Source organism: Mycothermus thermophilus (genome assembly GCF_041956435.1).
Source record: "Mycothermus thermophilus strain CBS 625.91 unplaced genomic scaffold VTJ04scaffold_4, whole genome shotgun sequence".
NCBI lineage: Eukaryota > Fungi > Ascomycota > Sordariomycetes > Sordariales > Chaetomiaceae > Mycothermus > Mycothermus thermophilus.
In genome coordinates this window covers 1,942,410-1,957,290 of record NW_027191430.1, presented here as the reverse complement: position 1 = coordinate 1,957,290, position 14,881 = coordinate 1,942,410, and the positions used below count along the sequence as shown (strand labels likewise).

The 14,881-nt window shown below is 56.9% G+C and overlaps 7 protein-coding genes across 7 annotated transcripts; 3 read left to right on the top strand and 4 right to left on the bottom strand.

The window, feature by feature from the left end:
* Nucleotides 1–471: 471 nt before the first annotated feature.
* Nucleotides 472–1,075, bottom strand: VTJ04DRAFT_6455 (uncharacterized protein; the record flags this gene model as incomplete). Its single annotated transcript, XM_069364676.1, has 3 exons — nt 472–647; nt 705–875; nt 940–1,075. 3 exons carry the CDS (start codon nt 1,073–1,075, stop codon nt 472–474), a joined length of 483 nt encoding a protein of 160 aa, XP_069218479.1.
* Nucleotides 1,076–1,112: 37 nt separating this feature from the next.
* VTJ04DRAFT_6454 (uncharacterized protein) lies at nt 1,113–2,280 on the bottom strand (the record flags this gene model as incomplete). Its single annotated transcript, XM_069364675.1, has 4 exons — nt 1,113–1,352; nt 1,413–1,571; nt 1,634–1,840; nt 1,903–2,280. 4 exons carry the CDS (start codon nt 2,278–2,280, stop codon nt 1,113–1,115), a joined length of 984 nt encoding a protein of 327 aa, XP_069218478.1.
* A 756-nt stretch (nt 2,281–3,036) lies between these two features.
* On the top strand, nt 3,037–6,543 carry VTJ04DRAFT_6453 (uncharacterized protein; the record flags this gene model as incomplete). Its single annotated transcript, XM_069364674.1, has 5 exons — nt 3,037–3,169; nt 3,225–3,421; nt 3,474–3,857; nt 3,909–4,137; nt 4,187–6,543. The coding sequence occupies 5 exons, from the start codon at nt 3,037–3,039 to the stop codon at nt 6,541–6,543; spliced, it is 3,300 nt and encodes a 1,099-aa protein (XP_069218477.1).
* Nucleotides 6,544–6,888: 345 nt separating this feature from the next.
* VTJ04DRAFT_6452 (uncharacterized protein) lies at nt 6,889–8,420 on the bottom strand (the record flags this gene model as incomplete). Its single annotated transcript, XM_069364673.1, has 2 exons — nt 6,889–8,123; nt 8,186–8,420. 2 exons carry the CDS (start codon nt 8,418–8,420, stop codon nt 6,889–6,891), a joined length of 1,470 nt encoding a protein of 489 aa, XP_069218476.1.
* Nucleotides 8,421–9,364: 944 nt separating this feature from the next.
* VTJ04DRAFT_6451 (uncharacterized protein) lies at nt 9,365–11,341 on the top strand (the record flags this gene model as incomplete). Its single annotated transcript, XM_069364672.1, has 1 exon — nt 9,365–11,341. The coding sequence occupies one exon, from the start codon at nt 9,365–9,367 to the stop codon at nt 11,339–11,341; it is 1,977 nt and encodes a 658-aa protein (XP_069218475.1).
* Nucleotides 11,342–11,623: 282 nt separating this feature from the next.
* Nucleotides 11,624–12,460, bottom strand: VTJ04DRAFT_6450 (uncharacterized protein; the record flags this gene model as incomplete). The annotated part of the gene is made up of 1 exon (XM_069364671.1): nt 11,624–12,460. One exon carries the CDS (start codon nt 12,458–12,460, stop codon nt 11,624–11,626), a length of 837 nt encoding a protein of 278 aa, XP_069218474.1.
* Nucleotides 12,461–13,178: 718 nt separating this feature from the next.
* Nucleotides 13,179–14,572, top strand: VTJ04DRAFT_6449 (uncharacterized protein; the record flags this gene model as incomplete). The annotated part of the gene is made up of 2 exons (XM_069364669.1): nt 13,179–13,554; nt 13,782–14,572. 2 exons carry the CDS (start codon nt 13,179–13,181, stop codon nt 14,570–14,572), a joined length of 1,167 nt encoding a protein of 388 aa, XP_069218473.1.
* Between the last annotated feature and the right edge of the window lie 309 nt (nt 14,573–14,881).

Genomic DNA, 14,881 nt, shown 5'->3' with positions numbered 1-14,881 from the left:
CCGTTGGCCGGCAAGTGAAGCGTGGCTGGCCTCTGATCTCTGTGTATCTGTCGTCGTCAGGGGGGCGCAGCTGCGGGCCTCAACGCACGCGGGTGATTTCGTGTCTTTCCATGGGGCACGGGGAAACTCGTGGGGAGGGACTGGCCTGTGCAAGGAGGAAGGTCGTGGCGTTGCCGTTGGCGACACACAAGCACACGAGTGGGAATCCGTGGTACAACACGTGGCGGCGAAGGAGGAAAAATGAGCGAGTGTGGTATGAAACGAGCTTGTTGTGGAGGTGGAAAGCATCAACAGGATCCCTCTTCACCAGGAGCGGACGGACATGCGACGCTTTAGATATAGCCACAGTTTGAACGCTTTTGCGTCCGGCACGTTTTCTCCAAATGTGCCCATTGTGATATACACCATCGACATCTGCTAAAGCCTGCTGCGACGACAGCTCAGTGTCGTCGACGCTCGCTCAACGACGTGTCAATTTGGACACGGCAGAGTGCGACGCCCGCTAGCTCTTAGGTTGGGGCGTATGCTTCTCGAAGCAATCCGTGAAGCATCCCCGCGTCCCATCCACCCCAACCATTCTCCGCTGGCGGCGCGCTTCAACCAAGCCATCCCGCACTGCTCCTCCTCATAGAAACCGCAAGTGAATCCTGCCGGGGTTGGTCGTGGTTGGTAGCCCAGTCAAGCATGCGGGCGCCTTGCTGTACCTTTGCAACGACTCTGGCCATGCTCTCTCTCCCCATTGCTTACACCCGAGGCTTGCGCGTCATGTGTAAGTAAGCCAATCCGTTGGGCTCCAAGCACAAGGCTTGTCCATCTCCCCCACCTGCAGTCGCCTCTGTCGTTTTCAATTACTGGAGCCACGTTCGGGCTCGCCTCTGTTGCGACTTTCTGCCCAAAGAGACCCACCTTTCGGCTAATGCAAGCAAAATGGTCGGGCACCAATGAAATCCGGTTTCCCGATGGGAGCAGCTCCAGCCCCAGCGACGGCCATGGATGCTGTCGTCTCCCTTGCGGGCGTCGCCGGGGAAGAGGACCGTAAAAAGTGACTCAACTGTTTCCGGCACAAACGCGGCATCTGGCCTGGAATCCGATGCCCTGTCTGAGAGGGACCATCACCGTTTGACAGCAGCCGTGTCCTCGGCCAGCAACTCTCGCGCGGCAGCAACCTCGGCTTCGTTGTAGCCACGCCAGCCTCGTTCCTTGGCAGTGCTGCGACGGACAATCTCAGCCAGTTTTGCCGTGGCCAGCTCATGGAGCTTTTCGAGAGTGTCCTTGTCGGGCAAAGTAAAGTCACCTTCTTCGTTCTGCTTTGCGCCGGCTTTCACGTCGCTGTTGAGCAGCGTTTTGGATACCTGGAAAGGGTGTCAGATCCAACAAAAAATCAACACATATCCATGAACAGATGGACTCACCAGCTTCAGCCCATAATACCCGCGGAGGTAATCGTCGCACAGCTCAATGCTTCGAGAAAACCGCTTGATGGCCTCGGCCATGTGCTTCTGATACGACCCACCGGTCGCGCCCGACGCCGTGGCAGCCATGTACTGCAGCTCCCCGAGCCGCGCGTGGATCTGATACGGGATGCATTAGCATAGGGCTTAGGGTCCGCCGCTGTCATGGGTGGATGACATACATTCCATGCATTGGGAGCCAATACCAGGACCTCTTCCAGGGCGTAAATGGCCTGAGGGTACAGCCCCTGGGAGAGGTAGACATCGGACAGCTCGGACCAGGCTTCGGAATCGGTGGGGGAGAAGTCGAGCAGCTGCACGAGAGCCGACGCGGCGTCGGATGTCCGCCCCAAGGACCTGAGGAGCGCGATACGCCGTTTCGCGATAGGCTGGGTGGTCTCGTCAGCTACACGTTACGCAATGGAGCAGCACATGGTAAGGTGGGACGGACAATATTGGTGTCGTTCTCGCTCAAGATCTGGTCGTACTCCTTGAGCACCGCCTCCAATTCGCCGGGGTTCTTGGCTGTGGCCTCCTTCACCAAGCCGTTCAGGGCCTGGACGCGCTCATTATCGGCGCCGAAGCGGGCAACCAGCCGGTCGAGGCACTCGCGGGCGGATTTGTCGTCGCCGGTTCGCAGACATGTCAAGATCAAGTTCTCGTACTCGATCCACTGCTCAGACTTCTCGGTCCCTTGAAATATGCTGAGGATGGACGACGAGCCAAAGCCGGACGGAGAGTTCTTGAGCACAGCGGGTGCCGTCTGGGCCACCTCCAGCGCAGCCGCATGCGAAAGCTGCACTGGGGGGAAGAGAATGGGCGGCGCCATAGGTCTTGTTAGGATTGTAGGCTGGGATGAATGATTGGAGGAATTGGAATGTGGTTGGCTCGGCCTGCTTCTATTATCGAGCGTCGTCGGTATGGTTGGTCGGAAGCGTGGACAAGAGGACGGCGGGAGGATGACGATGTGAGGAGTTGCTGGAGATGGAGTTGGTTCCAGGTTGGAGCTCGATGCTGCCAAGAGAGGAGAGCTCAGCTCGTCCTGCTTCCCAGATCCCCGGACCCGACCAGGAGCTGTTCAGGGTTAGATGTGCATGTTGGTCCAGGGTTATATGCGGGAGACGGGTGCCAAGAACTGGGGAGCCAAGCACATCCCACAGTGTCATTCTGTCTGTTACGTTTACTGTGCAGTGACGTGCTGCAGGTTGGCTGTGTTCGTCCCGCATTCAGCATCAACATCCCACTTCGGGCCTGCTCAGGTACAGCCGGAGGACGGAGTACCGTCAACACCAACCACACCATCAAGGTCCAAACCTGAAGACGAATGCCACAACCCAAGATGCCCGTCGCCGCTTCATACCACGCCCGTTCTAACAACCCGTTTCGCCGCTGAACCCCGCCAAAGACCGAGCCTCGTCCCCGTCTAGCAACCCCGCCAGCGACCATCGTCCATTCTGCATTGCCACCCTCCGGGGAAGCTATCAGGTGCTCGACAGGCCATTGGGAATAATATAGACAGAAATATACCCCGTCTTCGCCATGTGCGTTGCCCACGATCCCCGCGTCCGTTAGGACCATCCCGCTGATGTCCTTGGCCAGGTTCGAGAAATCATTATACGACCTCATCCGGGGTCTCCGGAACCACAAGGGCAATGAGAAGGAGTACATCCAGAACTGCCTTAAGGAATGCCGCTCCGAGATCCGGAGTCAGGACATGGGTATGTTTACCCCAGCCTCATCCGGCACCTTTCTAAGCTGACCCGGCGCCCGCAGACGTCAAGGCGACCGCCCTCCTGAAGCTCGTCTATCTCGAGATGGTCGGCCACGACATGTCCTGGGCATCCTTCCACGTCCTCGAGGTCATGTCGTCTCAGAAATACCACCAGAAAAGGGTCGGATACCTCGCCGCCGTTCAGAGCTTCCGTCCTGATACCGACGTGCTCATGATGGCCACAAACCTGCTGAAGAAGGTACCATGTCCGAACCAGCGCCTCCTCCGACACAATGCTGACCAGATTCCAGGATGTCGCGGCATCATTACCCACCATCATTGCCCTTCCAATCTCTGCTCTTCCCCACATTGTAACTCCTTCTTTGGCCATGTCCCTCCTGGGTGATCTACTACCTCGCCTCACCCATTCACATGCCGTCATCAGGAAGAAGACTGTCGTCACCCTGTACAGGCTAGCTTTGGTATATCCAGAAGCCTTGAGGGCATCATGGCCCAAGATTAAAGAGCGCCTAATGGACCCGGACGAGGACCCCAGCGTCACAGCCGCCATCGTCAATGTCGTCTGCGAGTTGGGATGGAGGCGTCCGCGCGACTTCCTCCCGCTGGCCCCCCGATTGTTTGAGCTGTTGGTGGACGGAGGAAACAACTGGATGGCGATAAAATTGATTAAGCTTGTACGTTGTCCGCGATTCATCGCGCACGCGCCCCTGGCTGACACAGTCTAGTTTGCCGTCTTGACTCCGCTCGAGCCACGACTGGTGCGTAAGCTGCTGCCACCACTAACGAATCTCATCCGCACAACACCCGCCATGTCGCTCCTCTACGAGTGCATCAACGGCATTATCCAGGGAGGCATTCTTGGGGAAGGCGAGGACTTTTCTGCAAGGGAGGAGGTGGCCACCCTTTGTGTGAACAAGTTGAGGGGGATGGTAGCTGGGAACAGTGATCCCAACCGTGAGTTGACCATGCTGTCTCTGATCGGCTGTGTACTAACATATCTCAGTCAAATATGTGGCTCTGCTTGCTTTTAATCGCATCGTCGTCACTCACCCTTTCCTCGTGGCCCAGCAGGAGGATGTGATCCTCGAGTGTATCGATAGCGAAGACATTACCATCCGTATTAAGGCCCTGGATCTCGTCCAAGGCATGGTCAGCAGCGACAACCTAGTATCGATCGTGAGCCGCTTAATGAGACAACTCAAGGCTTCTTCAGTGGCGCTGAACCAGCAAAGAAATGGCTCAGATGGCCTGGATGAGCCAGACTCCGGGGACGAGGCAAGTGCAGGTGCCGGCCGACGCCGCAGGACGCCAGATCGCGCACCCCCGCTCCCCGAAAACTACACGGTCGATGTGATCAGCCGCATCTTGAGGATGTGCTCACAGAATAACTACGCCAACATTATCGACTTTGACTGGTACATCGACGTCCTCAGCCAGCTTGTCCGCCTCGCACCCCCTCCTCGGGCGAGAGATTCCGACAGCGATCAGTCTGGGTCCAAGTATCCAGCAGATATTTCTGAAAATATTGGGAATGAACTTCGAACCGTCGCCGTCAAGGTCGAAGCCGTAAGAGCGGGAGCTGTTCGGGCAGCCGAACTCGTCATATCCCGCATGGCTTCCGACCTATCCCCGTCACGCACAGTGGTGCTGGGCGCATTGAAACCAGTGGCTTGGATGGCTGGAGAGTATGCGGTTTACCTCTTGTCTGCCGACGACACCCTCCGATACTTGCTGGACCTTGCTCCTCGAATCGGAGATCCTGAGGTTCTGGCAACAGTGCTGCAAGCCATCGTGAAGTTGTTCGCGTATGTCGCTGGCGATGACCGGTTCCCATGGACACGTGAGAGAAAATCGAGCGTGTCATTATTGATGGCCCGCGTCATTCACGTCCTGGAACCGTTCGCGTCACATCCTTACCTTGAGGTTCAAGAACGCGCCGTTGAGTTCATTGAGCTGTTGAAGCTTACTGCAGAAGCGGCGGCTGGCCAGGAACCGTCTACGGATGAGATACATCAGGATCCACCACTACTTCTTACACAAGCTATCCCATCGCTATTCAGCGGATGGGAGCTCAAATCTGTTGCTGTAGGAACGCAGGAGAACGTTCCCCTCCCTGACGATCTCGACCTCGATGAGCCCATCCATCACGATCTCGGACGGCTGCTGGCGCAAGCAGATTCCTTGATGCTGCCCGCACCTGGGGACGACGACTTCGACGCATACTACAACCAACGGCCAGCCGCCACCAGCATGGGAAGCGGGCCTGCCATCAGCAGGCTTCAAGACGCCCCAGAGGAGGTGTCAGGATCCTATCAACATTCAGAAGAAAGCTACCTTGATCCCGATATCATCGCCCGTCGGAAGGCGGAGCGTGCGGAGCGCTACCGTGACGACCCTTTCTACATCCCCGACTCAACCGTCACATCCGGCGGCCGCTCAACACCCATCCACAACATCTTGCAGCGCGAGAACGGCCCCGACCTCGACATCGATTCCATTCCCATTATGCAGCTCGATCTCGACAAACTCAGCCCAGTCGGCCGGGCAACACCAACCACTGCAGCTACTGCTCCCAAACCAAAACCTCAACAACGCATCGTCGTCGCGGCAGACGAAACCCTCGTCTTACCCGGAGGCGGCAGCGGCCGCTCAACCCCGCGCGCACATGATTCGGGAGAAAACACGCCCGACTCCTTCGGCAAGAAGAAGCCCGCCGCAGCTTTATCGACCACCAGCAACAGCAAAAAGAAGGGGCAATCACTCCTCCAAATCACCTCGACGAACCTCGCAGACCTCACTCTGGACGAATCTTCCGCCGCCAAGGACCCGCTCGCGCACGAACGCCAGCAGCGCGAAGAGGCGGAAATGGCACAGGCGCTCAAAGAAGTGCAGAGGTTGCGCCTGGAGATGCAGCGGGCGAACGAGAGAATACAGGTTGCGCAGGGAGTTCCGGCAGAGGGGGTGGTGGTGAGTAGCAAGAAGAAAAAGAAGAAGACTGCTACGACAGAAGAGGGGACAACCGGGAAGACGAAGAAGAAGAAGATGAAGAAGGCTGAGGAGGAGGGGACGTTTGCTGCTGGCGGGGAAACTGCAGAGGGCGGGGCCAAGGTGGTTAAGTCTAAGAAGAAGAAGACAACCACGAAGAAGACTGACGAGAGTGGAGCCGGGAGCGGGAGCGGGAGCGGTGCTGCGGGTGAGTCTGCAAAGGCAGCAGCAACAGAGGTTTCAGCGGTGTTGGCGGCGCCGGCGGCAGTGCCGGTGGTTAAGACAAAGAAGAAGAAGAAGACCGCGAGAGTGGTGCAGTTGGATGATGATGGAGGGGAGGGTGGGGTTGGGTCTGGCTCGGGCCAAGGGTATTAAGCAGTGTTTTACTCCGTAGACACGCGATTCATAAGCCTTGTTTTGGAGGGGAACTATTTAGGGACCTAGAAGAATTAGGGAGAGAGCCGAGTGGTCATGACTTAGATGATAGGTACTATGGTAATGTAACCGGAGCATGGGAGATGAGGGATAATACTAGCTCCGTGTGATTTGTTATGTCACCTCGACGATGTGAGAGGGTTGTGTCATTCAAGTACTGGAGGTGGCTTCTATGTTGTCTCTCGTGTATCTACAAAGGCGAGTCTTGTTCTCCCTGTTCTATATATATGAGGTACCACCTAGGTACTCTATGATCCTCTATATACCGGTATCTATCTCAACCCGTCATTCCACCGCCACCCCCTCCTCCTTCTCCTTGACTACCCCTTCTCCTCCCTTCCCATCCTCACCACCCCGCTCCTCCCCTCCTTTCCCCTCCAACTTTCCCCAGGCAGGTTTATTCCTCTTCCCGTCGCCCCCTTCGCTCTTGAACTGATACCCCCTGGCTCTCGGCCTCTCGGCCATGCCCTCGGGGAACTCGGGCTCGTACGCCATCCGGAATTTTTGCGCCTCCGCCTCGAGCGCGCCGACCCCGCCCTGCTCCAGCACGCGGCGCACGCCGCCGAAAAAGGACGACACGACGGCGTGGTTGTGGATCTGCAGCAGCGTCCAGCCCAGCATCTCGCGCGCCGAGAGGAGGTGGTGGATGTAGGCTCGGTGGTGGGAGGTGCAGGCGTAGCAGGTGCAGGAGGGATGGAGGGGGAGGAGGGAGGTGGCGTGGGAGGGGGAGGAGAGGTCGATCGCGAGGGGTTGGGGCGCTGGCTGGCCGTCGTTGTCGTCGTTGTTGGTTGATGCTGAGGCGGTGGTGGTGGGGGGATCGTTCGGGGCGACGGGGAATGTGAAGGATAGAGCTAGGCCTGCGTCGGAGATGGAGTTGAGGAAGGGGAGCGCGAATAAATCGATGCCGAGGGCGATTTGGCGGAGGATTTGATGTGGGGTGGAAGGGTTGGTGAGTGCGAGACGGGGGAGAGGGAGGAGGGAGGGACAGAAGGATTCCAGGTCGGGGAGGACGTCGGCGTCGTAGATGGCCAGGCCGGCTAGCTGGCCGGTGGGGAGGTAGTCCTCGGCCAGACGGGAGATGTACTCCCACTGGATGGAGTATGGGATAGGAAGGATGGGGGCGAAGGTCGACACGCGAGCCTCAGACAGGGCGGAGAACCATTCTACCGCCCACTCGTCAGTGCGCTCGGCCATACGCAGGGCACGCTTGGAGTTGGGGGCGGTAGGGCCATGGGCGAGGTCGGAGAGGGGAATGGCGATGTCTGGTTGGAGAGTTTCGACGGCAGAGTGGTACTCCTTGGTGGTGAGCGATTGGAAACCGGTGGCGGTGAAGACCGAGATGGCGTCCTTGGTGTTGCCCATGGGGGCGGCTACAGCAGGGAGGCGACGGGCAGCGAGGATGGTCGTGATGGATGATGGGGTAGCAGTGAAGGCGTGAAGACGGGTAGGGTGTTTTGAAGTTGTAGGGGCTTGGTAGATGGGAGGTATCCTCTTGGAGTATTGTTGAGGACGTTCGATGACTGAGATAGGTTGGGTGAGTGAGATGAGGAACGGACATATACACTAATGTATTACCACTCACAGTCTTCAAGAGCCATGTATGCGCCTGTGGCTTTCAGGTGTTTTTCCAGATTATCAGGGGTGATATGTGGTACAGCACCCCTCGACGTGACGCCTATGAAGTTGGGGGTTTCGATAGGGAGACGCCCTGCGAAGGCCAGACGGCCGAGTCTTGCTGCAGCACCATCTTTCAGCGCCCCTTTTAAGACCTCGAACCTCATAGATGCAGAACTGGAATCCCCTCTGTCGACTGTCATGTTGTTTGCTATTAGGGGCGGGCGTTGGGAGTTCCGGCTTCGTCTCGGGTGAAGGATAGGAACGACGGCTCCTGATGCTCCACTTTTTTTACTGAATATTTTTGACACAGCAGCTGTCGATGCCACTCCGACCCTTGAAAAAGACAACAGTTCCAGCCTTGTTGTCCGTAGTGAATCTGGTGATTTCGGCCACCCTTGCCAAATCTCTTCGCAACGGTTTTTTGGGGGCTGGATCTCTCGAGATCTGAGTTGCCAAGGACCACAAGGTCGATGTAATGAACGATGAGATGTGAGATTTCGATGAGATGAGACGATGTTTGTTCGGTGCAGGACCCATGGAGGTGGAGGCGAGAGTGAATCCCTGTCCCGTCTTCGACCCCACTTCCAGCAAAAACCTTGTCGACAGCCCACACGGGTTTGAAGCAGGGCTGTTGCCGCCGTCTGCTGTGCTTTCAAGCCCGGCCGCTCCGGCCCTCTCAGGAACGTCCCGAACACTCCGCACCCGCAGGCACCGGGCCAATCACACGCTGCCATTCTCGTATCCATGGATCGGCGCCTGAGGCTGACGGACTTGTCATTGCCTTCCAAGCTCTTGGGTTGTCTCGTCCTTCTTGGTCTCACGTTTGCTCCCTTTTTCTCCTTTTCTCTCGGAAATAATAATGCCCGTTTGACGTGTGTCTTGTTCTCCAGGGAGTCGACCTCCTTCACTCATTCGAATTCTCCAACCCCAAACTTCCGAATCTCCTTCCAAAAGAGTATTCCTCTGTCCATGCTCTGCCTGTCCTCGCCTGTCAAAAGACTGGGCATTTGATCCGGTGTAACGCAACGTGTGTCGCACCGGGCATTGAACTCAGTGACAGAGCAACTCGCTTTCATTGTACTGCTTTGCTCGCCTTACAACTAGGCCAAACGCTGCGTTATCTGCCCAATCGAGCGTTTCCATCATGGGCGGGGACGTCGCTCAAACAAGTCCCCAACAACGAGCAGGGCAGAGTTCTGGGAGCGTTTCCAGCGAGTCCGAGGGCACCGTCATCGAAGTCAACCCCGACCATCCCGACGCTCCCATCCGGTCAGCACGTCCGGCCGAAGACCTCGAGCAGGATGACCGCCCGCCAACCCCGCGCTTCATCCAGGATGAAAGCTCCTGGAAACGCTTCAAATGGGTTCCATACCCCGTCCGCCGCGTCCTTCGCGCCACCGCCAGGTGGATGCGTGGACCGCCAAATCCTATCCGCTACCGCATCAAACCCTACCTCGCGCGAATACAGGAGGCGCCTATCTTCCTCGTGGACCGGTATCTCCCGAACACGCGGCGCAGGTTCTTGGCCGTATTCTTCTTTTGGGCCTTATGGCTCATGACTTTTGCTCTGATCATGCATTACGGCCAGCAGGCTGTCGAGATCGAAGATTGGGGGACGCCGACCACAATCGGTTGCGGCTCCACGTACTGGATGCCCGGTAACGGTTGTGGTCTCGATGGCGTGGACTGTCGGCCATTTACTGACGGCGGATTTCCTTTCCGCTGTCCGGCGAACTGCGCGAGCTACCAGGTCTTGAACCCACGCGCCGTTGGTGATCAGGAGATTATCTACCGCCCTTTTGTCATCGGCGGTCCGCCGGCAGAAGGTGATGGCCAGGCTGTGTACCGAGGCGATTCGCACATCTGCGGTGCTGCCATCCACGCAGGCGTCATCTCCAATGCCAATGGCGGGTGCGGTGTGGTCAGGCTGATCGGCCGTCAGACCAACTACAACAGCACGCAAAGGAACGGCATCGAAAGTGTTGGCTTTGACTCGTACTTCCCTCTGTCTTATACTTTCGAGCCTGGGATACAGTGCCAGGCCGAGGATCCTGTTTGGAAACTTCTCTCTGTGTCTGTTGTGTTCACTGCTGTCTTCTCCCTTTTCGTTACCTCGCCCGCGCTTTACTTCTTTCCAATCTTTACCATCCTGTTCTTCACGACTGGCATGGCCACCGACACACCCAGCCACCGCAACATTGCTTCCCTCTTTTCCATCGAGATTGGCCGCTTCCTTCCTGCCGCATTCGTGGCCTGGGTCATGTACGACAAGATGGGTGTCCGCAGGTTGCTCAAGGGTTTGACTGCCCAGGTTGAGAAAACGGTTCTCTGGTTGGGTGCTGCTTGGGTTGGCGCCCTGACGAACCACACTCTCGACTTCATTCCGATCCAGCGCCTCACGCCGCATGACCTGAACCAGCAGCCGGGGGCTCGTGCAGCTCTCGCTATCATCGTCATCATCCTCACCGTCATCGCCGTACTTCAGATGTGGTTCTTCCGCCAGGAGGGCCGCCTGGTCCGCTACCTCAAGTTTTATGCGCTTGTCATTGTTGTCCTCCTCATTTTCATTGGCCTGCCGGACCTCAACCTGCGCATCCACCACTACATTCTTGCCCTCCTGCTCCTACCAGGAACCAGCATCCAGATCCGCCCGTCTCTCCTTTACCAGGGGTTGTTGATTGGGCTGTTCGTCAACGGCATAGCACGCTGGGGTTTCGATCCCATCCTCCAGACTGATTTGGCGCTTCGCGGAGATGCACCTATGCGGTCGCCTCTGCCGGCAATTCACCCTCCAGTTATCGCCAACGAAAGCATCACCTTCAGCTGGGACACGCCGCCACCGATTTACGACGGCATCAGCGTCCTGGTTAACGATGTGGAGAGGCTCCGGTCATACTTTTACGATAACGTGACTGAGGTTGTCACCAATCTGACGTGGACCCGTGAGCCTGGGCTACAAACAAGCGAATACTTCCGGTTCGCCTGGATGCAGGGCAGCGCGAGAGGGGATTACACCAAGGCAGGGAAGTGGGATGCGAAGGGACAGTGGACGCCTATGTTACCCGGGCCGTCAAAGCTGAGAGCGAGGGATGAAGGGGAGCTCGTGAAGTGGAGAAAATAACAGGTCATACAGGGGTTGTCTTTTTTGGTACGGAGTTACGGTTGTTTGGCACATACACAGTAATGGGTGATACCTTTGGGTTCTGGCGCAGGCAGTGACTTTATCACGGGTTAAGGTATTGAGAAGAGTCGGTGGAATGGTTTACATTCGCAAAGCTACAGCCATGTAGCCTATACACCGCCCAGCAGAGCCGCTTTCGTAGCGTCAATTGAATTGTCATCGCATTACAATTCTCTGCATTGAAGCTTCAAATTTGTCTCCAATTATCTGCCAGCCATGTTCCTACAGCCATACATTCCTCAACTTGTCTGCAAAGAATCGCATCATGGGCAACGCCTCTTCCCGATTTTGCGGCATACCATCACTCGCCCGCTTCCACCTCACCACCTCGACCTTCTCAAACTCCCTCTCTAACACCTCCACGGCATCGTCATCCACTTCTTCACTCTCCCTCCCGCACAACACCAATACCGGTGTCTTGGCCTTCCCGCGGTTGCTCACACTGGGAACCATACTCGCCGGCAGCCCACCCCCGATCGACACCACCCCCTTGAAGACCAAATTCTGCTGCAGCCCGCTACCGCTGGCCCCATCACCATCCTTGACCTCCTGAACCCTGCTCACCCCAAGACGAAGCATGCTTGCCAACCCCAGCGCCACACTCCCGCCTTGCCCAAACCCAAAGATCATCACATCCCCCACTTCCCAACCGCATTTCTTCACCAGCACCTCCCCAATGACTTTTTGCAGCACCCACTCCCTGGCTTTCTCAAACCCGGGGTCCGCGCGGCTGTCGATCCCGCCGTCCGACGTGGCGAGGAGCTCGTCGCCCCAGTGGTAGCCCTCGCCGTTGTCTCCGAAGAGGAAGGCGGCAGGTAACGGGGCGATGCCACGCAGAGAGATGGAGAAGACGCCGGGAAGGTTGAGGTTGCGCGCGAATTGAGAGAAGGGGTGGTGCGTGTCGCCTAGGCCGTGGAGGAGGAGGAGGAAGGTCGTGGTGGATTCGGGAGGGTTTGGGGGCAGGAGGGTGATTGGGGGGTTGTTGTTGTTGGTGCTGGTGGTGGGGTGGGAGGAGAGGATGGGGCGGAAGTCTTGGAGGGTTGGGATGCGGGGAGGCATGGTGATGGGTTGGCGGTGCGAGTTGGATATTTGAGTGGGTGGGAAGGAAAGGGAGTTGGGATGTTGATTTTGGTTGCTAGTTGTATCGTTCTTTGGTCTTTTCCTTTGTGGCTGCTCTTCGGGTCAGAGGACGGCGCGCCTTTTGGCGTGGATGCTGAGATTGTTGGATTACCAGATTGTCGTTGAGTATGTTGATGATATATTCAAGCCGGGCTGATGCTGGAAAGAATGAAGGTAATGGAGTGGGGAAGAAGAGCTTCCATTGTCATTCCCGTCCAACTTCCATGTTACATTCTTCTGCCCAGAGCTCCGGCCCGGCCTGGACCTGACGTCCGCAGCCGAGTGGGTCCCCGGCCGCCGGCGGGGCTCCGGCCCAAACGGTCCGACCCTAACCCTGGATTTTGGATGCGACCCACCCAACGGCGCAGCTTTTCTCGAAACAAAACGGCCCGTCCCCTCAAAAATTTCCTTCTCCCACTCCCACTCCATGCCAAAAATCCCCAAACCTCCCACCACCCTTTTCCACCCACCACCCCACGAAATGCCGGACCGGTGCCGTCGCATTTCAGCGGGCGCAGTTCAGTGAATCTGCAGCGACTGCTAGTCGGGTCCGCTCTTTTATTTCCCTAAGGTATTCTTTGACCTTGGTCCAGGATTTTCTGTTTTATTCTCTTCGTTCTCTTCTTCGAGTGACGCGAAGAGCATCCAAGCAACAGCCATGACTGCCAACGACGTCCCCATCGCCGCTTCTGAGGCACCGGCCGATGCGCGCGACGCGCTGGCAAACGGCGTATCGACTCTCGCGGTCACAGAGAACAGCGGTGACGTTACTTCTCCGTCACAGCCCGAAAACAAGCGGGAAGACCAGACCGAGAAGAAGCCGGATGCGGTCCCGCCGCACCGATCGCATGACCCGCAGTACAACCAGAAGCGCAGCGACCCATTCCAGTTTGGGTCGCGCTATCTGGGCGAGGATGACGACGTGTTCGAGTTTAACGCGTGGGACCACGTCGAGACAGACGACGCATACAAGGAGTATGCGGAGCAGCAGTACGCCATGCAACGGCAGTCACCTGTGTCCGAGTTTGACAAAAGTGAGTTTATTATCTCTTATTTCTTGCTTTCTTTCTTGGTCCAAGTAGCAAGAAAACCCTACTCTCGCGCTCATGATGATTTACATCATAAGCATAGTTCATCTGAATTATCTATGAAGACAACCTTGTATTTTCTAGTCTTTCGCTCCCATCTGACGCGCATCTTCATTACTCGTCGAGTTTTGCTCCGTTGACTGGTCTAAGGCTTGGACTAACTCGCCCAGCAGTGCGTTTCAACTCAGACCCGGCCAAGTGGTGGAACCTGTTCTACAAGAACAACACGGCCAACTTCTTCAAGGACCGGAAATGGCTGCAGCAGGAATTTCCCGTCCTCGAAGAAGTGACGCGTGAAGATGCTGGGCCGAAAACGGTGCTCGAAATCGGCGCCGGTGCCGGCAACACCGCGTTCCCTATCATCACCAAGAATAAGAACCCCAAGCTGAAGCTTCATGCTTGCGACTTCTCTAAGAAGGCGGTTGAGGTCATGCGGAATCACGAGTCTTATAACCCGGAGGTGATGCAGGCGGACGTGTGGGACGTGGCCGGAGAGGAGCTTCCTCCGGGCCTGAGTGAGGGCACGGTGGACGTGGCCATCATGATCTTCATCTTCTCGGCATTATCGCCGCGTCAGTGGAAGCGCGCAGTCGAGAATGTGTACCGCGTTCTCAAACCCGGTGGCGTAGTATGCTTCAGAGACTACGGACGAGGAGACCTTGCGCAGGTGCGCTTCAAGAAAGGTCGGTACTTGGAGGAAAACTTCTACATCCGCGGCGACGGCACCCGGGTCTATTTCTTCGAGAAGGATGAGCTGGCGGATATTTGGAGCGGAAAGCTCCATAAGCCCGAGGAAGGGGAAGCCAATGGCGAACAGTCGGGCCAGCCCCAAGACGAGGGTGAGAAGCCGCGGTTCGAAATCGAGCAGCTGGGTGTTGACCGGAGGCTGCTTGTCAACCGGGCAAAGAAGCTCAAGATGTACCGCTGCTGGATTCAGGGGCGGTTCAAGAAGCCTAGTGAATAGACAAGAAGCATTGCGAAGCATCTTGATTTGTATTTTGTGTGTTTTTGATTTGCGTGTTGACCTTTAGACAATGCCTCTCCGTACCATGCCTTTCTCCCAATTTCTCCATGTGGTTGTTGTCATGTCGTAGGTACGAAGTTGGATGTGGCCTGAGGCTGAGGTTCGCAGGTGAAAGTGGGGCGCCACGAAGGTAAAAAAGTGGGGCGGAGCTTTGGCCTTGGGCCATTGACCGCCTGCGTCACAAGGGCAGAATTCGTCCCAATTGCGACAAAGCGCGACTCGCCATTCAACACCTGCAACCTCAACCTT